Genomic DNA, 25,358 nt, shown 5'->3' on the forward strand with positions numbered 1-25,358 from the left:
CTTTTGACCTTGAGGACACACCCAAGAGAGGCCTGACCATGATCAATTGACCTTTTGACCTTGAGGACACATCCAAGAGAGGCCGTGACCTTGAATAATTAATCTGTTGACCTTGAGGATACACCCAAGAGAGGCCGTGACCTTGACCAATTGACCTTTTAACCTTGAGGGCACACCTAAGAGAGTCCGTGACCTTGATCAATTGACCTTTTGACCTTGAGGACACACAGGCCTTGATTCACTGACCAGATAAACCCACCGTCAGTCAACTTAGCCCGTGATCTTGTATACCTGACCTTTTGACCTTACATAGAGGCTGAACCTGACCTGACCTGACCCAGCCAACTGACCTCGTGATTGTAACTAAGATGACCAGATGAGTTGTATATTAACACACCGTCATATTAAAAGTATAATTAGCGTTAACCCAATTATCAATATTATAGATAATTTTATAATTCACATCATCCATAAATGTATATAAAACCTACTCTACTTCTATAAATACATATGTATAAATTGCTCTCATTTTCTTTCAGATGAGGTTGTCTTAGTGACGATGAATGAAGTAATTCTGGGAACGTCATTTCAAATCTGTTGCGAGGACGACCTGACTTCATACAAGCTCGCTGAACTTACATACATCAACGACGAAGATCCAGTGACTGAGGATACCATTAAGGGTACCGTTATCCCGTCAAACTGTTTAACCTTCGAAGACCTGTCGCAAAAACTGACGGCTGATCATATAGTGTTTGAACTGAGACTCTATACAGACGAAGACGGCACTCAGCAGACAGGAAGAGGCTCCATAGAATTTACTAAGCCAGGTAAGAACGTCTCTCCTTCCCTCTCGCCCTACCTCTCTCTCTCTCTCTCTCTCTCTCTCTCTCTCTCTCTCTCTCACACACACACACACACACACACTATATCATTCTACCTCACTTACACTATTCCATGAGAGAGAGAGAGAGATAATTGTTTTAGATATAATACTTGACTGAATTAGTGAAATATAAACCATCCCTGTTAACTCCTTGGTGGGGAGGGGGATTTACACTCATCAATTTTTCGTTACCTAACCTAACCTAACCTAACCTAACTTAATCCAGTCTTCCTTTTATGCCAGATTTATCAAACTTGCCTCAATGTACCGCTGCCAATATCGTCGGGGACAAGAAAATGCTACGTCTCACATGCCCATCAGAGATCCAACCAGAAGATTTTATCAGCATAGATAATAAACACCCGGTGGAAATAGACTACCGCTCTACATTCGAAACACAAATACAATATCTCCTTCTAAAAAACCCAATCACCACAGGGAAGCTCAAGGTGTACCGTAACATACTAAATGTGATAGTTAACGACGGTGAAGTTACAGGTACAGTGGTGGTATCTAGAGACACAGTGGACATAATAGACGCTACCACAACACGTAAGTTTAAGCCTCTGGTTTTGAGTTAAAATTTAAAATCATATATCTATTGTGTTAAATATGTCTAATGTCAGCTGTAATTCTCTGTGTAAATTCCATGTGATTATTTTTGTTGACCTACTCTGACCTACCTTCTGTTGACCTACTCTGACCTACCTTCTGTTGACCTACTCTGACCTACCTTCTGTTGACCTACTCTGACCTACCTTCTGTTGACCTACCTTCTATTGACCTATTTTGACCTACCTTCTATTGACTACTCTGACCTACCTTCTATTGACCTACTTTGACCTACTCTGACCTTCCTTCTTTTGACCTACTCTGACCTACCTTCTATTGACCTACTTTGACCTACTCTGACCTTCCTTCTTTTGATCTACTCTGACCTACCTTCTATTGACCTACTTTGACCTACCTTCTATTGACCTACTTTGACCTACCTTCTATTGACCTACTTTGACCTACCTTCTATTGACCTACTTTGACCTACTCTGACCTTCTTTCTTTTGACCTACACTGACCTACCCTCTACCCTTACTTATGCTGATCCCCCTTCATAATTATGTTCTGTTCTGGTCTGTTCTGACCTGTACTAACCTGCTCTGATCAGGTTTGTTCCTACCTGAGCCATTTCAATTTGACCTGAAGTATGTTTTGATTATCGTAGTGGGGTGGTTGAGTGGGAACAGAGCTCGTTTCATGTCTTATGTATCCCTGGTTTGCATTTCTGGCACACCCATTTCACACAACTGCGAATGGGTGTAGGGTCATGCCTTCTCCTTGTGTACCAAAGGCTTAGTGTGCAGTGTGCTGTATCCTCACTGCCCCTAACTCTCACTCAAGCTTAATGAGGCTCATTTTCAATAGTCGTATCCTACTGCTAACATCTCTTACCGGTGTTTATCTGTTCTGACCTGTGTTAACCTGTATTGACCTGTTTTGACCTGCACTGACCTGTTTTGACCTGCACTGATCCTGTGTTGACCTGCATTATACCATGTTGTTCTGCCCTGACTTTTTTACCTGTTTTTAACCTGCTAAACTATCGTGATCTGTCCTGACCTATGTTGACCTGCACTAACCTTTGTTAACCTGTCCTGAGTTGACCTGTCACGACCTTTGTTGGCTTGCCCTGATCTGTCTTGACCTTTTTGACCTGTAATGACCTGCCTTTCTTCCTTACACCAATTACTATATCGGTTACATTCTTAGGTCATTCTAGCCTTCATATGATGATTAAGTTGTCTTGTATCTACGTAAGCATCTCCACTACACACACACGCACACACACACACACACACACACACACACACACACACAACATTGCCAAAATAGTAAAAGTAATGTGCATTTTACCCAACTAACAACATCCAGAGCCCAAGGAGTTAGTTCAGTGACCCAATTATTAAAAGTCAAGGGTCAATCTAAAAACATCGCCTTGAAGACAGAATTCTCACATATATCCTATTCTACCTTTTCAGAACCAACACCTACATCGATAAAACTGGAGTACGAACCAACACAGACGACAGTTGAGGGTACGTCTGGTGCCGCAAGTGATAAGTTCGATGTTGTGAATTACTGGGGGAATACAGTACAAGCATGCCTAAGTCTCGACCCTTCTACACTGACGTGCTCACTCACTGGGTACGAACCAGGACCCCACGAAGTAAATATTCTGGTGGTGGGGTACAAGAATGACAATCCCCACACGATGTTAGAATCAAAAGTCAATACACTCCAAGGTAAGAGGGAAATAAGGATGCTTTTATTATTATTATTATTATTATTATTATTATTATTATTATTATTATTATTATTATTATTATTATTATTATTATTATTATTATTATTATTAGTGTTGTTGTTGTTGTTGGTGTTGTTAGTTGTAGTAGTTGTTTAGAGGCTGCCAACATCTCCTTCAAACAAGCTTGGCGTCACGTGGTTGAGGGAAAGCGAGACAAAAATATCAAAATATAGAAGAGTGACATAAATTGTTCGGCTTACAGTTGATCAGTATTCTGTCTACCGTTGATCAGTATTCAGTCTACCGTTGATCAGTATTCTGTCTACCGTTGATCAGTCTTGAGTCTACCGTTGAAACATTCAACCATTACACTATAATCAAGAGCTTTTATTAATACCTGAGTGAGCGAGACAAGATGGTGTGTGTGTGTGTGTGTGTGTGTGTGTGTGTGTGTGTGTGTGTGTGTGTAAGTTCCTCGATTCTCTGGTGTTTATTACTACTATTACAAGCTGTGGTTGGACCCCCATAACCCGACCACCCCTGTCCTCATTAAATTATTCTACCTTGAAGTATTATCATCACAGCTGTTGAAGTATAATTTCTGTTAACTATGAGACCTACAAGTGTACTTCATTAATGTGTACTGTATTTCTCTCCTCAACGGATGCAATAAAACTGTAATACTGTATTTTTTTTTTCTCCTCAAGATTTTGGCATCGATGGCATTTACATCACAAGCAAGACTATAGAGATGAAATGGACGATACAAGAAAATAAACTGAAATACTTTGCAACGCTTAGTGAACCCACGTTAACTGAGCCATCCTTCACCACTGCGGAAGTGACTTGTAATGATGGAGACACTCATTGCTACGTCTATTTCCTCCATCTAGAGAGCAAACCTTACATTGTCACTATTCAACCGTTTAAAGATAATGACAATGCGGACCCCCTCAATAAAATAGTGTCGAAAGCTGTTCCTCCCTCGTCATTAGAGATGGCGACGATCGACAGTCTGATGGGTGAGTGTATCTGATTTGTTCTTGTTCTTGAGACCTACATGAATGGTCTCCACATGTTACCAAATAGACGATGTTTTTTCTTTCTTTAGCCTTGATCGCGTCACACTGGACTTGTTAACTTCATAGACTGTGATACAATTTGTTGAACTAATAACACGAGATTACACTGACGATCTTCTTCAGTGCGATAAATATATACATGATGAATACAGCGGATGTATGGCATATAATATACATGATGAATACAGTGGATGTATGACACTAATAAGAACTTTACAACAACACTCATAATCACATACGTTTGTCGCTTTCCAGATCTGCCTACCAAGCTGAACATCAACTACATGACGTTTAAACTCCAGTCAAACCCCACTGGACAACCCGTGAAGACAGTAATCAACGTAAAATGTGACAAGGCTATACCAAGTGCCACCGATGTTACCCTCTCCTTCATTGTTTACGATGAGGGTGATAACAGTGTCCATACCTATGTTGACAGTGTGGAGGTAGAAGGGGTTACTGAAGCCTCAAAAGATTACACATTTCCGAAAATGCAGGATAATGGACTCGTCGCTGGCAAAGTTACTGTCATGGTAGTGGCTCACGATGCCACCTCAGCTGCTGTGGCGGCTGGTTATGCCACTGTCACACTAGAAGGTTAGTGTCTTAGTGTTGGTGTGACCTGACCTCTGCTGTCACACTAGAAGGTCAGTGTCTTAGTGTTGGTGTGACCTGACCTCTACTGTCACACTAGAAGGTCAGTGTCTTAGTGTTGGTGTGACCTGACCTCTACTGTCACACTAGAAGGTCAGTGTCTTAGTGTTGGTGTGACCTGACCTCTACTGTCACACTAGAAGGTCAGTGTCTTAGTGTTGGTGTGACCTGACCTCTACTGTCACACTAGAAGGTCAGTGTCTTAGTGTTGGTGTGACCTGACCTCTACTGTCACACTAGAAGGTCAGTGTCTTAGTGTTGGTGTGACCTGACCTCTACTGTCACACTAGAAGGTTAGTGTCTTAGTGTTGGTGTGACCTGACCTCTACTGTCACACTAGAAGGTCAGTGTCTTAGTGTTGGTGTGACCTGACCTCTACTGTCACACTAGAAGGTCAGTGTCTTAGTGTTGGTGTGACCTGACCTCTACTGTCACACTAGAAAGTCAGTGTCTTAGTGTAGGTGTGACCTGACCTCTACTGTCACACTAGAAGGTCAGTGTCTTAGTGTTAGTGCACGTGTTCTCATGTGTACGTTATTGTGTGTATGTGTTCATGTATACATTATATGCATGTGTCTTCATGTGTACATCATAATATACATGTGTTCATGTGTACAGTATGTTACTGTATATACAGGTATGTGTTCATGTGTATGTTGATGTATGTATGTGTTCATGTGTATGTTACTGTATATATGTGTTCATGTGTATGTTGATGCATGTATGTGTTCATGTGTATGTTACTGTATGTATGTGTTCATGTGTATGTTGATGTATGTATGTGTTCTGTATATTATCAGGCATTTCAGGACCAACACCAAAATACTACTACCACTCTGCTTTAAACTATGATACTGCGCACTGTCAGAATTTGCTCATTTGGGGAATCCTTCAGCGCCGTGTAAGTTATACCCCTGAAGAAAAACAACAAGCAGTCATTATTAGAACTGGTCTTTTTCATCACTCGCTAAAATACAGAACTACTAAATTGCACTCCTATATTCCCGGATCTAGCCAGAATTTCTAAAACGTGCAAAACATATACATTTAAAGGTTTAGTAGGAATGCTTACAAGGTGCAATGTGATTCCATAATTCCCAGATTCCAATACGTTGCGTCACGGTGTTTAAGAACGGTTAATCAGATTCAATTACATTAAATAGCATTAAAAGAAACCATTAAATTTATCTAGTATTATTCTAGTATATCTTTTATCTAACTAGGCCATGTTTTCCTTCTTGATACATGAAAAAATAATAATAGTCTCTTTCTTATTTATTAGTGAAGAATGCTTTGAGTTGTAGGCATGGGAGCGGGTGACACAGTGGAGGCGAAGTTCGAAGCGTTCCGAAGTCTGTATTTTCCCCATAGTCTTATAACTCACCAGCCATGAAACCTCCAATGAACCATTTCTCTCGCCCTCACTCTCTCTTCTAGATATTGCACCCAAAGTTGTGAGAGTGGGCCAAATAGACGGGACAAACTTCGAAGCGTTCCGAATCACTTACAACAAGACATCAGAGGGTAAAGTTCAGTTAGACTACGAGGCATCCTGCGAGTGTGATGAGTCTCCCTGCTACTGCCTAGACAACAAAAGAACACCCAGTGATCCCAGTCCACTGTGTCAAGAACTGAAGTATACCGACCAACAGAAGGACAGTCTAATGCACTGTGACGACCAAATCAAAGCTACTGAGTCAAAGGAGAGTTAGTAGAACATCCTCTTTTTTGGTTTTACATCTTATTCTTGTCAGCCATTCCTTCCTCTTCCGCCATCATCTTCATCTTTATCATTTTTTATCGTTATCCCCTCCTCCTCCTCTTCTTCTTCATCTTCTTACTCATCATTATCATCATCATCATCATCATCATCATTATCATTTTATTCTTCTCCTATTCTTCTTTGTCTTCTCCATCTTCATCATCATCTTCTAACCTCATATGATTTTATTATCGCCATTCTTAGTATTCCACTTATTGATGCCATAATCGTTGTTTCTTGTTCTCTGATATCGTTAACCTTAGTCTCACAGCTTTGTCATTATTAGACTGCAGTGTCTATTGTTTCTAATAAAAGGTAGTGGAAATAACTTCAATTGTTCATGGAAATCCGAATTGAAATTATAGTAAAAAAAAAAGAACTAATAATAATAAAAACGGTAATAACATAAACAAACAACAATAATAATAATAAAACTATACGTTAATAACACCAAATTCAACCTCCATTACAGAGCCATCCATAACAGCGATTACCATGACGTATCCAAGTGAGAGTTCCAAAACAGTGAAGCTCCTCGTTGACGCAGACTTCAAGGATGCTAAGTCAGTCGAGGTGGTGTTTTACGATCCAGCAGACGGTACTACGATAAATAAACCAACATTCACCTGCAGCGATCTCAGTCACAACAACTGCCAAGTACCAAAAGCACCAGTGAAGGATAAAGTGACTGATTACAAACTGTTGGTCGTGAGCACAAAAGCTAACGACGACATTCAGTCGAGCATAAACTATTTTGAAGGTGAGTTATTGAAGACTTGTTGATGATGATGATGATAAGGAATTAAACTGGACAATAAAGCTCATAACAACGTAACAAAGAACGACGAGTATAATCTGATATAGATGAAATGCCAATGGTATGAACGATAGATCTATGTCTGGGTTAGGGTAAGATTGCTGCTATCATTGGTAATACTGACAACAAGGCCCTCATTATAAACATCTACTTTACTTACAGACTACAAAATCAATGTAGATCAGCTCACCACCGACTCTTGTAAGGTACAATTTGCAACCAAGACCAAACAAGAGTACACCATCTCCATACCAGAGAGTGGAGGATTTAACCACACTGACTACCAATGTGGAGGTTCTGATGAAGCGGACATGTGTAGCGTGTATTTCGTCTCCATGAAAGCTGGCAGTAAGACGATCAGCGTGCAGAATAAAACGGAAGGAAAAGTAAACGTGGTGGAACTTAACTTCAACGTCCAAGAGTCGGAACCAAGTAAGAGTCAGTTTAACATAATATAAAGACACCTCAGCTTGCTTGTTTCACCTAATGATTAAGCTTCCTCACGTTAACCTAACCTAACCTAACACTGACATAATCTAACCTAACCTAATCTAACCTAACCTAACCTAACCTAACCTAACCTAACCCACCCAGGTAGCATTAGGCTCTTTAAACATCAAATAAAATAAACACACACTGAAGTTCAACACACACTAGAAAGTTCAACACACACACACTAGGAAGTTCAACACGCACACTAGGAAGTTCAACACACACACACACACACACACACACACACACACACACACACACACACACACACACACACACACACACACACTCACACACACACACACACACACACACACACACACACACGACCTCATCTGCAAATTTGGTAAGAAGCTTCTACACCATCCTCGACACCGGCTCCTACTACCACCTGAGATCCCTAGCCCAAGAATTGCTGTTCGACACCACAACCGCATCCAGCCCATACGTGCACGAACTGATCGCTATAAGAACAGCCCAGTCCCAACCATTGTAAAAATTATCAATAACTTGTAATAAACCAGTGTATTCACTCCCAGTAAATACTACTACTCTTGCACTGTCACTATGTTGAAATGCACTGTAGTTTGAGCTTTTCCCCATCTAGTTATTATATATCTTATTTGTATCACTTATGTTACTTGTATATTATTTGTAATTCGAAACCCATTCCCCAAATATGTAACTGTGTATTTTCAGCCTTCTGACTGCCAAGCTCTTTCAATAAACCGTTAATTATTATTATTAATATTATTATTATTATTATTATTACACACACACCCACACACACACACACACAGGGCCAAGGTTTGCCATTCGTAAATAAAGACCAAAAATCTGTGAGTCATTTAAAGGTTAATGAATCTAGCAGGTGAGAATAAGGTCTTGATCTCAATAAAAATTAACTAACACAGCTATCATCTAATTTGTCTTATTAGCGATGGTATTGTGGCACTTTTCATTTATGTTTAAAAAAATCAAACAATATCACACTAATTCTTATCAGGTTGGTATAAGTACTGTAGTAGGTGTTGAGTTACGTGAGTGTGGGTATCATCCGTGTCTTGGCTCTGTAACGATAAAGCCGTAAAGAGTGAGGATATCACTTGGTTTTGTCCTGGGGTTGAACTAAAGGTGTCAGAATTAAGGAACGAAAGCTTTAGTCTGAGGTGATATTATTATTATTATTATTATTATTATTATTATTATTATTATTATTATTATTATTATTATTATTATTATTATTATTATTATTATTATTATTATTATTATGATATACGGTACATAAAAATTCAATTAGCATATTTTCTTCCTTTCAGCTTTTACACCTCCAACCTTCGTCATTAACAAAGTGACTGAGATCCGGAGCACGACTACAAGTGGTGAAAGCAACGTAAAAGCAACTTCACATACAGTGTCAGTCACCGTAAGAGCAAAGAAGGGAGTAACCGATATTTCCTCGGTAACTTTAGTCATCATTAAAGTTAACGGCGATGAGGGTATCGAAGATTTGTTGACTTCCGACGAGACGGGCGATGTTAAGAAGGAGGACGTAAAAAATTATACATTCACAGTCCCTGGAGACGATGTTGCACTATCAGAAATATCGTATATGTTGATAGAGGCGAAGCATGAAAATAGTGATTCATCAGACGTCGGTGAAGCCTCTATCACACTGGAAGGTAAGACACCCTCGGGAGCTTCTAGGTAAGGCAGACAGACAGACAGACAGATAGGCGTGTAAGCTCAGGTGAACCTAGTGAGGAGAGGATTACACAGAGCTGAGATCATTACATCATTTGATCTATCAATGCAGATCTGTGCAGCTTCTCCGAATGGGGAGGTAGAAACTTGGTTACATTCATAGTAATAAAACACAGCATTTGCCAATTGCACTTTCCAAATTAGATGATCTCCCACCAATCCCATTTCAGGATGCTATCATTCTGCCAAATTCTAAAATAGATATGCTAGGCCTCACCATTTCCTCTAATATGTCATGGAAGCCACACATCCTCAACATTGCTAAAGCTGCCTCTCGAAAGCTGGAAATGCTGTACAGATGCCGGAGCTACTTCACTCCTGAGCAGTTGCTCCAAGTATATAAGGGATTCATTCGTCCTAACTTGGAGTACTGCTCTCATATCTGGGGCGGCTCTTCTTCTGTCCAACTATTAGATAGGGTGGAATCAAAGGCATTTCGTCTTATTAACTCTCCTCCTTTAGTCGACAATCTCTCTCCCCTTTCTCTTCCCTGCACTGTTGCTTCACTCTCCCTTTTTCAGGTACTTTAACGGGCAATGTTTGGTGGATTTGGCATCCCTGAGAAAATAAATAAAAAATTCAAAATTCTCCCCCAAAATTTAATAAATTAAAATTCACATGGCTCGTAACACTCGTCTTGCCCGCGGTGCCCACCATTTCTCCGTGGATGTCGGTCACACTATAATAACTCGTTATAGTACCTCCTTCTTTCCCACACAGCTAAACTGTGGAATGCTCTGCTTCTTCTGTGTTTCTATACTCATACAAACTTTTTATTTTCTATTTTTAAATTATTTTTACTCTTATTTCTTTTTTTTTTCGCCCCCAGGCCCTGTTGTGGGTCGATGACCTGTGCCCGGGTGGGCTATTCCCTCTAAACAAAAATGGTCAGGGTTGGACTGTTGCCGTATTATAAGAATCTCAAAACCACTTAACTATAAGACAGGTCATTATCAGGGGGTACATGAATTTGAAGTCGAGGATTCTCTAGATAAACTGACTATACAATAATAATTTGCAAAAGAAATGTGATTCCATATTCAACATAACCCTCTTAGGCTTTGTCACATCTTAGTGGTAGTAGGTAGATAGGCAGCTACCAAACAGGGAGGTACTACCGCCTGGGAAGATATTGGAAGCATAATGTGTTGGCTCATGGTAGACCCTGCTGCCATATGGCACCACAAGAATTGTGACCAAGTCCCAGGTTCCTCATCTGACTTTCTGCTTCATTTACACACAATTGCAGGGTCTCAATTGTTTCTCTTACCACAACATACATATATCGTTTCTCACTTTTGATCTTTTTTCATTTTTGTATTTATAGTTCTTTATTATTAATAATAATATTATTATTACAGTTACTGTATTATTATCATCATTATTTTATTATTTTATTTTTGTTTGTTTTATCATAAATTTTATTTATTATGAATTATTATGACTATTATTTATTATTATTATTATTATTATTATTATTATTATTATTATTATTATTATTATTATTATTATTATTATTATTATTATTATTATTATTATTATTATTATTATTATTACATTTTCGCCCCCCACGCCCCAATGTGGGTCAGTAACCTGTGCCCGCGTGGGCTAATTCCCGTAAAAAAAAAAAGGTTAGATTACATTAATAAAACATTACTGTATAAGTTAAAAGCTATGAGGTCAAATTGTGTCTCTAACACTCCGCACTCATTGGCAAATGGGGATAAACCATCACTGAGTTGTGTCTGATGGCAGCACTTACGGACCAGTTTCAAAACACTCAGTACAGTACTCCATTTATGTTAATACACTATCAGGCAGTGTTCAATAACGGTACCTTGCCACGAGCCTAAAGGTAAATTATACCGCTCTAGCGTCTGTGTTCCTCAGTGTTCCCAGTGTTCAATAACGGTACCTTGCCACGAGCCTAAAGGTAAATTATACCGCTCTAGCGTCTGTGTTCCTCAGTGTTCCCAGTGTTCAATAACGGTACCTTGCCACGAGCCTAAAGGTAAATTGTACCGCTCTAGCGTCTGTGTTCCTCAGTGTTCCCAGTGTTCAATAACGGTACCTTGCCACGAGCCTAAAGGTAAATTGTACCGCTCTAGCGTCTGTGTTCCTCAGTGTTCCCAGTGTTCAATAACGGTACCTTGCCACGAGGCTAAAGGTAAATTGTACCGCTCTAGCGTCTGTGTTCCTCAGTGTTCCCAGTGTTCAATAACGGTACCTTGCCACGAGGCTAAAGGTAAATTATACCGCTCTAGCGTCTGTGTTCCTCAGTGTTCCCAGTGTTCAATAACGGTACCTTGCCACGAGCCTAAAGGTAAATTATACCGCTCTAGCGTCTGTGTTCCTCAGTGTTCCAGTGTTCAATAACGGTACCTTGCCACGAGGCTAAAGGTAAATTATACCGCTCTAGCGTCTGTGTTCCTCAGTGTTCCCAGTGTTCAATAACAGTACCTTGCCACGAGCCTAAAGGTAAATTGTACCGCTCTAGCGTCTGTGTTCCTCAGTGTTCCCAGTGTTCAATAACGGTACCTTGCCACGAGCCTAAAGGTAAATTGTACCGCTCTAGCGTCTGTGTTCCTCAGTGTTCCCAATCAAGTATCATGACCCAGTGAAGGTTTTGTTTGAGCTACAGTATCTTATATCCGTCAACAGTCTAACCTTTACCCCTTCTGTTCTTTCACATGATCAAATCTATTAATAATTCAGTAGTTTAATCTATGGACTGAATCTCTTAGTTACTGATGTTCACCAGTTTCCTTACAATATATTTTTTAACTGTTCTTTTTCAGCGATTCAATTCCCTGAAGTGACATTAGTTGGAGCTCAAACCGGAAATGACGCGTCACTCAGAGTCAAGACGCAAGAGATGCCGCTAACAGTAAATGGAAACTCATATAATGCAACAACAACAAAGTACCGCATCCAAGCTAAGAATGTTAATGATCCTGTAAATCTCTGTCGCGAGAAAGTGGGAACCAACACACAATACCCAGATGAGATGCTGGACCAATGTGATAATACGCAACCCATGGACAAATTTACTCGTAAGTAGATCATTATGTGTCATTATGTTTCCCTTCCTCCCTCCTGTTCACGAAAGACCAGGTGGAGATGAGGTGTACACAATATAAGAAATTACAAACATATTAAGGTTCAATATATATTTGTCTGGTAATTTAATATACTGGGTAGTAAAAATAGCCAATAACCATCATTTTAGAGCATGTTTAACTCATTTCTGTTTTGGTGGAGACGATTATGAAGCTGGATAATTTTGTATATACAGGGTGTCCATAAATAATTACCCTGATTAAAGCATGGTCTACCACTGTGTTTAGGGTAATAATTTATGGTACACCCTGTATTTTTTCTTCTAATAGATGCCGTGTGATCAAATGGTGTGTATGTGTGTGTGTGTGTGTGTCTATTGTGTTCACTCGATCAGGTGGGAGGGTTGGCCCGAGTGACGCTGCATGCACCTTAGAGCTGCCTCTGATAATTAAGACAGAAAAAAAAAATATTATTAAAAAAAATGTGAATTTAGATAAGACTAAGGGAAGTAAGGTGATGGTAGGTGAAGTAAGGTGATGATGGTAGGTGAAGTAAGGTGATCTTAGGTGAATTAAGGTGAAAAAAGATGACACTAGGTGAAGTAAGGTGACTGTAGGTGAAATAAGGTGCTCCCTCATCTCACCGCAGCTATGAGCAAACCACAGAAAGTACTGTTGACGTACCAGCAGCCAGACAGGACAGCAACTCTATCCGTGACCACCACATACAAGGCGCAAACCTCGTCAGTAGAAGTAGTGAAGTATAATTCGAGCGACAGTGACGTATTCAAGGACCCGAAAACGTGTGCTCTGACGCCGAGCAGGAGGTCTACAGCCGGGGATGAAACCGAATGTACAACTGCTCCTTTCACTATCCCAGAAGAGGAAATTGATCTGGTATTGTTGGTGGTGGGAGTGACAGCTGAGTCTAAAGTTCAAGAATCTGTCGTTGTTGACTTCGAAGGTAAGTGTCAGGTTTTGTTCCGTGCTATTAAGATGTCAATATGAGGTTTTGTTCCATGCTATTAAGATGTCAATATGAGGTTTTGTTCCGTGCTATTAAGATGTCAATATGAGGTTTTGTTCCGTGCTATGCTATTAAGATGTCAATATGAGGTTTTGTTCCATGCTATTAAGATGTCAATATGAGGTTTTGTTCCATGCTATTAAGATGTCAATATGAGGTTTTGTTCCGTGCTATTAAGATGTCAATATGAGGTTTTGTTCCGTGCTATTAAGATGTCAATATGAAGTATTATTTTCCACACAATCAGAACGAAAGTAGCAATACGGTGAAGCTAATCGTTCCTCTCTCTCACACACACACACAAACACACATACAACCCCTACATTTGCAGATTACAAGACAACAGTACAGCAGCTGACGGCCGATGCTTTTGAAGTACGTTTCGCAGCCAAGGAAAACACTTTGTATAAGATAAACGTAACACCCAATGGAGGCGCATTCAATACCAGCACCGTACAGTGTGGGGCCGAAGACAACAAGAAATGCAATGTGTATTTCATCTCGGTGACAGCAGGCCATTCATATATCGCCAGTGTGAAGAAAGATGGTACTGATGGTGACAAGAATGTGGTAGCTGCATCTTTCAACATGGAAAGCAACACGCCAAGTAAGTACTATGGTGGTCGTCAGGCTTACTTGTCATGGTTGCGTCATAACAGCCAATCATGGGGTCTTTCTGTCAACCATACCAGGATACACTATATCTGACAGTCAACCATACCGGGGTACACTATATCTGACAGTCAACCATACCGGGGTACACTATATCTGACAGTCAACCATACCGGGGTACACTATATCTGACAGTCAACCATACCGGGGTACACTATATCTGACAGTCAACCATACCGGGGTACACTATATCTGACAGTCAACCATACCGGGGTACACTATATCTGACAGTCAACCATACCGGGGTACACTATATCTGACAGTCAACCATACCGGGGTACACTATATCTGACAGTCAACCATACCGGGGTACACTATATCTGACAGTCAACCATACCGGGCACTATATCTGGCAGTCAACCATACCGGGTACATATCTGAGTCAACCATACTGGGTACACTATATCTGACAGTCAACCATACCGGGGTACACTATATCTGACAGTCAACCATACCGGGGTACACTATATCTGACAGTCAACCATACCGGGGTACACTATATCTGACAGTCAACCATACCGGGGGTACACTATATCGACAGTCAACCATACCGGGGTACACTATATCTGACAGTCAACCATACCGGGTACACTATATCTGACAGTACATATCCAGTCAACCATACCGGGGTACACTATATCTGACAATCAACCATACCGGGGGTACACTATATCTGACAGTCAACCATACCGGGGTACACTATATCTGAGTCAACCATACCGGGGTACACTATATCTGACAGTCAACCATATCGGTACAATATATTTGGGTCAAATGATGACAAATTTACAAAATATGACAACCAACCAATGACAGCCCTAGACGACGTGACAACCAACCAATGACAACCCTAGACGACGTGACAACCAACCAATGACAGCCCTAGACAATGTGAGAACCAACCAATAACAGACCTAGACTACGTGACAACCAACCAATAACAGCCCTGGACGACGTGACAACCAACCAATGACCGTCCTAGAAAACGTGACAACCAACCAATGACAGCCCTAGACAAGGTGACAGCCAATAAACGCAAGAGCCAATCAGCGAAGAACACACGCTGCATAACAACCAATCGGTGACCTTCAGGTACCAAACACAAAGACTATAATAGTGTCACAGTTCACACATTCACTCCTTCCTAACCTAAGCTTACTCAACCTGAATTAAACCTAAGCTTGCTCTTAACCTGAATTAAACGTAAGCTTACTCTAACTCAACTTGAATTTAACATAAGCTTACTCTAGCTCAACCTGAATGAAATCTAAGCTTACTCTTAACGCAATCTGAATTAAACCTAAGCTTACTCTTAACCTGAATTTAAACCAAGCTTCCACTAAGTCAATTTGAATTAAACCTAAACATACTCTTCACCCGAATTTAACCTAAGCTTACTCTTAACCTGAATTTAACCTAAGCTTACTCAAACTCAACCAGAATTAACCTTAAGCTTACTCTTAACCTGAATTTAACCTAACATCAATTTATTCTAACACAACTCTAAATTTATTCTAATCCCACTTAAGCAGAAACTTAATCCCACTTAACTTATTCTCAACTTCCTCTTGACATAACCAACATAAACTAACCTTAATCTAAACACAATTTAATTTTACCACCTTCCTGATCTAATCTTTTTTACGTAAGTTCGTCCCTGGCCAGAACCCTCGAGGAAAGCCACACTGACGCTTCAAACCCACGATAACACCCACGTACTTGAGGTATGTGTTGACGGCGATGTGAGCACTACCTCCACCTACAACTTAGTCATATTAGACATGGTGGGAAAGACCTCCAGCAAGACCCAAACCCTGAATAACAAATGCTTCAGTGAGATTAATTTGAGTGTCAACGTGAACCAGCAACTCAGGATACTCGCCTACACTGATGACAAGAATCGTACTGTTGTTTTGGAGACTAACGTGTATCTCCTGGGTAAGTTGATGTTGCATTTGGGGGACTTTAGTTGCCAGACTCTATAAGAACCGTTCATTATTAGGACAAATAACGGGGTAATTATTGTTAATGTTGTTTTGACTTTGCGGGGGGGAGGAGAGGGTAGGCTGCCAAGGTTTATTAAGGTTTTTTTTTTAACAAGATATAGGTTTATTAAAACATGTATCATTAGGTATTGTATATAGATCGACATTATTCAGTTCTAACTATGCTCTACGCTGGCCAGGACGAGAATAAACGTAGTTATGGTAAACAAAAAAGGGTGACAATTATAAGATAACTCTCAAAATAAACAATAAAACAAAAACTGCTAAACCAACACTGGAATCATAGTCAAAATAACACATCTGCCATCACGAATTCCTGTGACGTCACTGTGGTCATAATTTTTACGAAAACATTGACGTAAGTTAAATGATTTTATGGTAAATATGTTAAAGAATAATACACTCATCACCACAGAGGGAGAGAGATAATAATATGTTCATCACCAGAGACGAATTTATTAGCTTATAGAAATAATAGAACATAATAACATTCACTTACTTACGGACGGTGGTTGGTGACGTCACAGTTGGTCGTTTGACGCTAATCACACTTGAATTACCACCAATAAATGAAAAGTATAATTAACACAATACTGTACCTTAGCACACTTATAATTAATCACGTAAAACACTACTATTGGCCTTGATGAGGTTTTAGTTTACAAGCGAAAGGTTGAAACTTTTCTACAACGCGTCGCAAGAAAACTGATTTGTGTCTGTTGAGATAATTTTCCATGTCTTCTCGTCCTTCTCGTTCTTTCACACAATTATTTTTCTTGGAAATGATTGCACTGAAACTCCCACGAAATTTCATTGTTAGTAATTTTAGGTGAAAATCCTCTCGCCTTTGGTCACTGATCAACATAACACTTCCAGTTTGGTGTAAGGTAAGACACTGGTGCGGTCGGGCGGCACACTTTTACCATTTAAAAAATAAATTATTGATTTTATAATTCACGGTTCATTGAAGGAAAATAAGTATGAAAAAATTAATAATAAAATATAAATGTTTCATCACATATTTTGTTGAATTAATATTTAATACTGTATACCAGAACACTTTTCGAAAGTCACAAATCAGCGGGTCAGGGGCAACACTAATATGTATTTCTTGTAACGACCCAGTGAGACGTCAACAGAGTATTTCTTCACTTATATTATGTAAATGCATATACCGTACAATACGTGCAGTAATAATACATGATTATACTCTTATTAAAATTAAATATGAAATAATGATATATACCTCGAGAATATACTGTACATGGTGTCAGATTCAACTAGTTTCGCTTATTAATAGTTCAATTTATATAGATGTATTTATTCAGTAAAATAGCCATACAATTTTACATTGATTCTGCGTGCATAAAGGGTAATCGTAAATGATTCAAATTAAATAAAACTTTTTTCAAACAATTCCAGAGTAATTTTAACTAACAAAATTGTAATTGCAATTAGCTATGTTGAACGTAACAATACAATTGATAAAATATTACAGTTAAAATGTATGACCACAATAAGTGTATATTAGTTATATTAGACCTTGTGTGCCGGACCAGTGGCGGGTGTACTGATGTCCGGCTGCAACTCTTTCAGAAGCACAACAATCTAATTTTTCGCTGTTCTCGGAAATTTCAGCCACAGACAACGACAAAATTTTAAATCAAATATTTGACGCCCTAAACCAGGTGTACAAGAGGTGTACTGTACAGGGTTTAGATAATGGAGAGAGAATTACCAGATGTTAGTTGGATCACTCCTCTATCCCGTCTGAGCCACTCATTACAGTACTGGCAGGACCATAACCCAGGTCTTGCTGCCATGGTGTCCCTCCTCCTCTGCCCCCCCCAGAACGTCTCTTCAGTACAGTATTGGGGGGATGTCGTCATCTAGTTAAACAAACAGTCATAATCGGTAACTGCAATCAATTATCTTCATTTGTCAGCTGTAATAGTATTTGAACACAAGCAAAATAATTATAATCAATTACATTATCATTGTAATCGTTTCAATCCAGGTATACAGTTCAACATGTATATAGACTATAGACACACAATATACATAAACTATGCAGGTAAACGATAAACATAGACGATAAAGATATACAATACCCATACAGGTATACCAATAATACACCTCCAGAATAGCATATCTAAACCCACTGAATTTATACAGATATGTCAGAAACTCTCCAAATGACCCAAATTGGTGGTAAAGTAATTAAGGCTTCGTGGACCAACAACAACAACGGTGACGTGACCTACACCATAGATCTTGGCAGCCACAACACTACCAGCCAAGTGCCGTGTAAGGCTGGCCATCGCTGCCTCACCTACCTTCACCTCAATGACGATAAAGATAACTGGCGTATTGACGTCACGGAGAATAACCAAGGAACTGTTCAGAAGATGCAGGTCAATGTAGCCACAGTGGATATACCAGGTGGGTGGGTAAAGTGTTCATCGTGAGAGAGAGAGAGAGAGAGATCCAAGAGTCTCACCCCTATCTCCCCCCTTACAGATCTTTCCCTGAAGACTCACAGTATCCAGTGGGACGATCGCCTCAGGGTATGTTTCCCGAAGGTGGAAGGCGCCGCTAGGTACGAGTTGGGGCTGCAGAAGGGCCCCGTGTACCTGGAGACCACACCCAAGGCCCGTGTGGAGACGCAGACAGATGGGGGTGTTTGCGTCTTCAGTAGTGATAAAGTGGATGTGGGAGCTTACATCAACCTGTGGATGTTGGTCACTGCTTTCAATCATGACGGCGGCATCGTGGCCTCCGGAGAGAGCACCTGGAATGACATCTGTGAGTAGACAGGACTGTGTGCACCGCCATCTGTGAGGGGAAACGCGTGTCTTGTGTATTGACAATCTCATTTGGATATTTTTTTTTAATCCACCCCCTTGTCTTCCCGTCAGTTAATCCTCCTCCTTGTCTTCCTGTCAGTTAATCCATCCCCTTGTCTTCCCGTCAGTTAATCCACCCCATTGTCTTCCCGTCAGTTAATCCACCCCCTTGTCTTCCCGTCAGTTAATCCACCCCTTGTCTTCCCGTCAGTTAATCCTCCTCCTTCCTGTCAGTTAATCCATGTCTTCCCGTCAGTTAATCCACCCTTGTCTTCCCGTCAGTTAATCCTCAGTGTCTTCCCGTCAGTTAATCCACTCCTTGTCTTCCCGTGTTGTCTTCCCGTCAGTTAATCCACCCTTGTCTTCCTGTCAGTTAATCCACCCCATTGTCTTCCCGTCAGTTAATCCACTCTTGTCTTTCCGTCAGTTAATCCACTTGTCTTCCCGTCAGTTAATCCACTCCATTGTCTTCCCGTCAGTTAATCCACTCCCTTGTCTTCCCGTCAGTTAATCCACCCCATTGTCTTCCCGTCAGTTAATCCACTCCCTTGTCTTTCCGTCAGTTAATCCACTCCATTGTCTTCCCGTCAGTTAATCCTCCTCCTTGTCTTCCCGTCAATTACTTTACCATTTATCTTCCCGTCAGTCCTGAGTGTCGACCGCACGGTACACGCGGCCATCAAAGAGAAGCACATCATCACCTCTTGGTACCTACTAGAGGACGCCTCAACTGTCGACAGCTTCCACGTGACTTTCCGCTCGGCAGACAACACGACCATAAACTCTTACTCTGCCTCAACCTCCAGCAGCTCTCACACCTTCGCTATGCCCAAGCCGGGGAAGTATACAGCATGTGTGGTGGCTCAAAAATCCCTACCGAAGATCAATAGCGAGGAGGTGTGCAGTAACATCATCCAAGTCTCATCTAACAACGGTACGTCCTCACCTGATCATTTAATCCCCCATAGCTAAATTTCACCTTAAGATTCAACATCATTATGCGACCTGAGAGGGACAGGTTTGATTAGGTATATTAAGTTGAGGCAAATGGTAAGGTTCATCTTAGATATTAATCCTATTTCTTATTATTCGACGAAGACTTAGATTCCATTTCTTTTTGTATCTTTCTTTCATTAATTTTCTTCTCGGGTTCCTATTCATCTTTCTTTATATTTCTCTTTCGTCTCCTTACAGACGTGGATGTCCCTACAGTTAGTGGGGACAAGCCTAAAACCACAGCGGATGACGCCGTGCTAGTGACATGGCAGCCACCCCTAGAACCAATCAAAGAAGTCTCCGGTTTCTACGTCAATTGGACCAAAACTTACTCGAAATCAACTGTAGTGGACCGTCTTCCGCCATTTTCCCTTGTCCGGCTTCACAGAACACAGAGCGACAAGCTTCAAGACGACTCAAAAGGCTTCATCATTGTGCCAGCTTCTGATACCAGCGTGCAGATCGACGGCTTGGATAAAAACGAGAAATACTCTTTCTGTATCTCCGCCGTGATGGACAGCGTTGTGGGGCAGCCGGACTGTCAAACCTCAGACCTCAGTGAGTTACTCTGTAGATATTATCACCACCAACACCATTATGGTCTGTGAAGGCGTCGGTGTTGGTAATGGTGACTTAACATTTGTTCAAATATTTCATTCAAAGTCGTGGGTCAAGAATCTTAAAGGTTATCAGATTAAAATTCTTTCCGTAAGGCTGGTGGCCAAGATAACGCCGACAAAGGGCTTCTGAGACTGCCTAAACTCGCTCTACACTCTACCCCTAATGGGTTAAACACGTACTGTACATTGCGAGAGTTTTTAGACCTTATGGTTAAAATTAGAAAATACAAGAAATATATCGGTATGTTTTCAAACCTTCTAGAAGCCTTTGTGAGTCTCTCATTGTGTGTAAATAACACATATTGTACTGTAGTATAACACCAGATGAATTTGCTATAGAAGACATGACTTTATAAAAACCAGGATGTAAATACCACCTACCCTGTCGCCAGCTACGGGGGGAAGCCGAACAAAAACAAACATTGTTATTCTTAAAAAGTAAATAACCAAAGTTGTTATGTGATATAAACTTAGAAAAAAAAAAAGATAATGCCAAAAAAAAAATATCTATATAAAACAAAAATGGTTTAAACAAATCTACCCTGTACAGAGACGAACATATTCCCCTGGACACGTGAGGACCATTAGGTGAAGATGATTGGAATTTTAACATCAAAAGTGATCAAATTTCAATCATCTTTTCTTTGTATTAGCGAGTTTCTTTTACTATCTTGTGGTTCAGACATAAAATGTGATAAAAAAGCCGCGTTATTATATATAAACTAATCATATGTAGGACCCACAAGTTGATGACAGATATTGACAGGTGTTTTGGGTATTTTGTCAACAAGTCTAATCTGTCTCGAGGGATTTAAGTGTCAGTTTGAATGAGTAATAGACCTTTTGTAACCTCTTAGGGTGTATGATAATTACTGTCCGTGTAAATAAGAACTAGTTGAGGGAATTGTATCAAGTGTGTGTGTGTGTGTGTGTGTGTGTGTGTGTGTGTGTGTGTGTGTGTGTGTGTGTGTGTGTGTGTGTGTGTGTGTGTGTGTGTGTGTGTGTTTGTTTGGGAAAGTGAAGCAAGGCAAGTTAGTGTTATTGTTTATATTCTCTCTCTCTCTCTTCTTTCTCTCTCTAACCTAATCCCAACCAAACCTAAACCTAACCTAACTAAACCTAACCTAAACAACCTAAACCTAACCTAACTAAACCTAACCTAAACAACCTAAACCTAACCTAACTAAACCTAACCTAATCCCAACCAAACCTAAACCTAACCTAACTAAACCTAACCTAAACAACCTAGAACCAAACCTAACGTAATTCTAACTACTCTCTGCAGGCTCATACAAGGAACTGGACGCACCTATCGACCTGAAAGTCTCCTCTAAAGGCGTAGTAAATTGGTCCAGCTCGATACAGAAGCTCAACTTCTTAGTGGAATGGACTCCTGACGGTGAGGGCAAACAAGGTCACATACAGGTCAAAGGCGAGACCTCCTACACGTTATCCTGTAGTCCCGGAAACTGGAAGGTCTCGGTAAGAACTGTAAGCGATGAAAGCTACAGCGATCCTGCCACTGTAGATGCAACATTCACAGGTAAGTCACATAACACCTGAGATAGATAGATAGATAGATAAATAGATAGATAGATAGATAGATAGATAGACAAAAAGTGAAGGAGAGGAATAGACAAAAGAGGTTATGAAAGATTAAAATACAGAAATTAAAGGAGAGAGAGAGAGAGAGAGAGAGAGAGAGAGAGAGAGAGAGAGAGAGAGAGAAAAAAAAACTGATAAAACTTGCTTGTATTATATTGTAATTTTGTTGTGTAGGTACAGGTATGTGTAAACAGCATCAGGACATCAACAACTTTGTCTTTACGTTCCTCCAGGTATAAATCAAGTCCCCGAACAGGTGGGAGAGTCAAGTATTAAAGTATCATGGTGGGAGCTCCCCCCACCTGAGAAGAATCAGAAGTACACCATCTCCGTCTACCAGAACAACGAGCTGAAAAGAAGCCTACCACACATCTGCTCGGGACACAAAACAGTGGATGATTGCAGTGTAGTGTTCGAGGACTTAGTGGCGAGAGTGGTGGATCCAGTGCCTTACGAGATTAATATTAAGTCCTCTGATAACACCACTTTCAAGTCTAATTTCACAATAAAACCTATCCCCAGTGAGTTTCATTTACTCGTGTATTCAATGAAAAACCAATTAGTTTAGATTCATGATTAAGTTTGCAACTGTTTATACTTTCTGATGTTGGAGAAACTAACACACCCAATCTACCGTACGAGTAATGACCCATTTGTCAACAATTCCCTCGTTGTTTTCATTTCAACCAACTCGCAAATCTACTCCAATGACGTGAAGATTTGGCACCCCAGATAACTTCACCTTTAGATTAACCTAACTTAACCCCTACAGGTAACATAAGGGTGTTTAATTATCAACTGAAATAAGCTCAGGGTTGGACGGGACAGTTAATCTTTACGTGAACCATCTGACCAAACGTGTAAAGCTATTATATGATGTTAACTAAGTCTGTGTTCCTTCCCAGGTGTCACTTCCCTCACTCAGACTATCAAGAGCAGCGACAAGGTGGTAGTAGGGTGGCAGCAAGTAGACGGCGCCCAGTTCTACACCCTGAGTCTGTATTCTGACGCGATTCTCACAGACATACGGGTCGAACACAAGGTGACTCTCCCAACCAGGTGAGGAAATGTTACAGTGTGTTTAGAGCCTCCCAGTATATACAAACACCCTTCTATACACGGAGGAGAGCTCTGTATTATCCTATACATAGATACTGTAGAAATTATCCATATAATCAATTCCGTGACCTTGACCTTTGACCCTGCACTCACCGCCCCGGAGTCTCAACAGTAAACACATACACTGGACATAGTATAAACAACATCTCCACCACTTCACTTCATTAAAACCATCACAAATCATTACCAAATAAACTAACAAACTAATAAACATCCACAAGTGTTTTATATATATTATCTGTCAGTGAAAAGGGTGATTAAAGAAATATGGTCAAGGGAGAAGAGAGAGAGGTAGGGGAAGACTCACACCGCTGTTCTTTACCACACAGTTTCACGCTGACAGAGGATAACATGATGGGGAACGTGGTGACCATACAAGCGTGTGTAGACGACAATCACTGCGGCGACCCATTGAAGATCACCATTAATGACCCCGTCCCGCCAAGTGGTGAGTGGTACTAATGTTGGGGTGGCACTAATGGGGTGTGGCACTAATGGGGTGTGGCACTAATGGGGTGTGGCACTAATGGGGTGTGGCACTAATGGGGTGTGGCACTAATGGGGTGTGGCACTAATGGGGTGTGGCACTTAAGGGCCAACTGGTGGATGGGGTGGCACTAATGGGGTGTGGCACTAATGGGGTGTGGCACTAATGGGGTGTGGCACCAATGGGGTGTGGCACTAATGGGGTGTGGCACTAATGAATGGGTGTGACACTAATGGGGGTGGCACTAATGGTGGGGTGGCACTAATGGGGTGTGGCACTAATGGGATGGCACTAATGGGTGTGGCACTAATGGGGTGTGGCACACAATGGGGTGTGGCACCACGGGGTGTGGCACCACGGGCACTAATGGCACTAATGGGGTGTGGCACTAATGGGGTGTGGCACTAATGGGGTGTGGCACCACGGGGTGTGGGTGTGGCACCAATGGGTGTGGCACTAATGGGGTGTGGCACCAATGGGGTGGCACTAATGGGGGTTAATGGGGTGTGGCACCATGGGGGTGTGGCACTAATGGGGTGTGACACTAATGGGGTGTGCACTAACGGGGGTGGCACTAATGGGGTGTGGCACTAATAGGGTGTGACACTAATGGGGTGGCACTAATGGGGTGTGCACCAATGGGGTGTGACACTAATGGGGTGTGGCACTAACACTAATGGGGTGTGCACACACAATGGGTGTGGCACTAATGGGGTGTGGCACTAATGTTGGGGTGGCACAAATGGTGGGGTGGCACTAATGGTGGCACTATGTTGGGATGGCACAAATGGTGGGGTGGCACTAATGGTGGGGTGGCACTAATGTTGGGATGGCACAAATGGTGGGGTGGCACTAATGGTGGGGTGGCACTAATGGTGGTGGAGTGGCACAAATGGTGGTGTGGCACTAATGTTGGGGTGGCACAATGGTGGGGTGGCACTAATGGGTGGGGTGGGTGGCACTAATGGTGGGTGGCACTAATGTTGGGATGGCACAAATGGTGGGGTGGCACAAATGGTGGTGTGGCACTAATGTTGGGGTGGCACAAATGGTGGGGTGGCACTAATGGTGGGGTGGCACTAATGTTGGGGTGGCACTATTGTTTGGGTGGCACTAATTTCACCTGACTAAGACCCATGTTTCCTGTCTGACCTGACCAAACCCC

At 41.1% G+C, this 25,358-nt stretch overlaps 1 protein-coding gene across 2 annotated transcripts in view; it reads left to right on the plus strand.

The window, feature by feature from the left end:
• The first annotated feature begins 543 nt into the window (after window positions 1–543).
• The window catches only part of LOC121879220, a 27,248-nt gene continuing 2,433 nt past the window's right edge, over window positions 544–25,358 (plus strand). For both annotated transcript variants that reach the window (XM_042385817.1, XM_042385816.1), the window contains exons 1-21: window positions 544–830; window positions 1,130–1,438; window positions 2,920–3,183; window positions 3,893–4,207; window positions 4,523–4,864; window positions 6,359–6,628; window positions 7,156–7,443; window positions 7,663–7,932; window positions 9,312–9,674; window positions 12,555–12,809; window positions 13,465–13,779; window positions 14,174–14,449; window positions 16,165–16,452; window positions 18,696–18,962; window positions 19,041–19,325; window positions 20,013–20,300; window positions 20,561–20,920; window positions 22,268–22,525; window positions 22,821–23,108; window positions 23,493–23,646; window positions 24,036–24,154. In XM_042385817.1, coding sequence (XP_042241751.1) covers window positions 560–830; window positions 1,130–1,438; window positions 2,920–3,183; window positions 3,893–4,207; window positions 4,523–4,864; window positions 6,359–6,628; window positions 7,156–7,443; window positions 7,663–7,932; window positions 9,312–9,674; window positions 12,555–12,809; window positions 13,465–13,779; window positions 14,174–14,449; window positions 16,165–16,452; window positions 18,696–18,962; window positions 19,041–19,325; window positions 20,013–20,300; window positions 20,561–20,920; window positions 22,268–22,525; window positions 22,821–23,108; window positions 23,493–23,646; window positions 24,036–24,154 — 5,845 coding nt within the window. In that variant the 5' untranslated portion in view covers window positions 544–559. The remainder of the gene's footprint in view (window positions 831–1,129; window positions 1,439–2,919; window positions 3,184–3,892; window positions 4,208–4,522; window positions 4,865–6,358; window positions 6,629–7,155; window positions 7,444–7,662; window positions 7,933–9,311; window positions 9,675–12,554; window positions 12,810–13,464; window positions 13,780–14,173; window positions 14,450–16,164; window positions 16,453–18,695; window positions 18,963–19,040; window positions 19,326–20,012; window positions 20,301–20,560; window positions 20,921–22,267; window positions 22,526–22,820; window positions 23,109–23,492; window positions 23,647–24,035; window positions 24,155–25,358) is intronic.

This window comes from Homarus americanus, unplaced genomic scaffold, assembly GCF_018991925.1.
Source record: "Homarus americanus isolate GMGI-L3 unplaced genomic scaffold, GMGI_Hamer_2.0 scaffold19824, whole genome shotgun sequence".
Lineage (NCBI taxonomy): Eukaryota > Metazoa > Arthropoda > Malacostraca > Decapoda > Nephropidae > Homarus > Homarus americanus.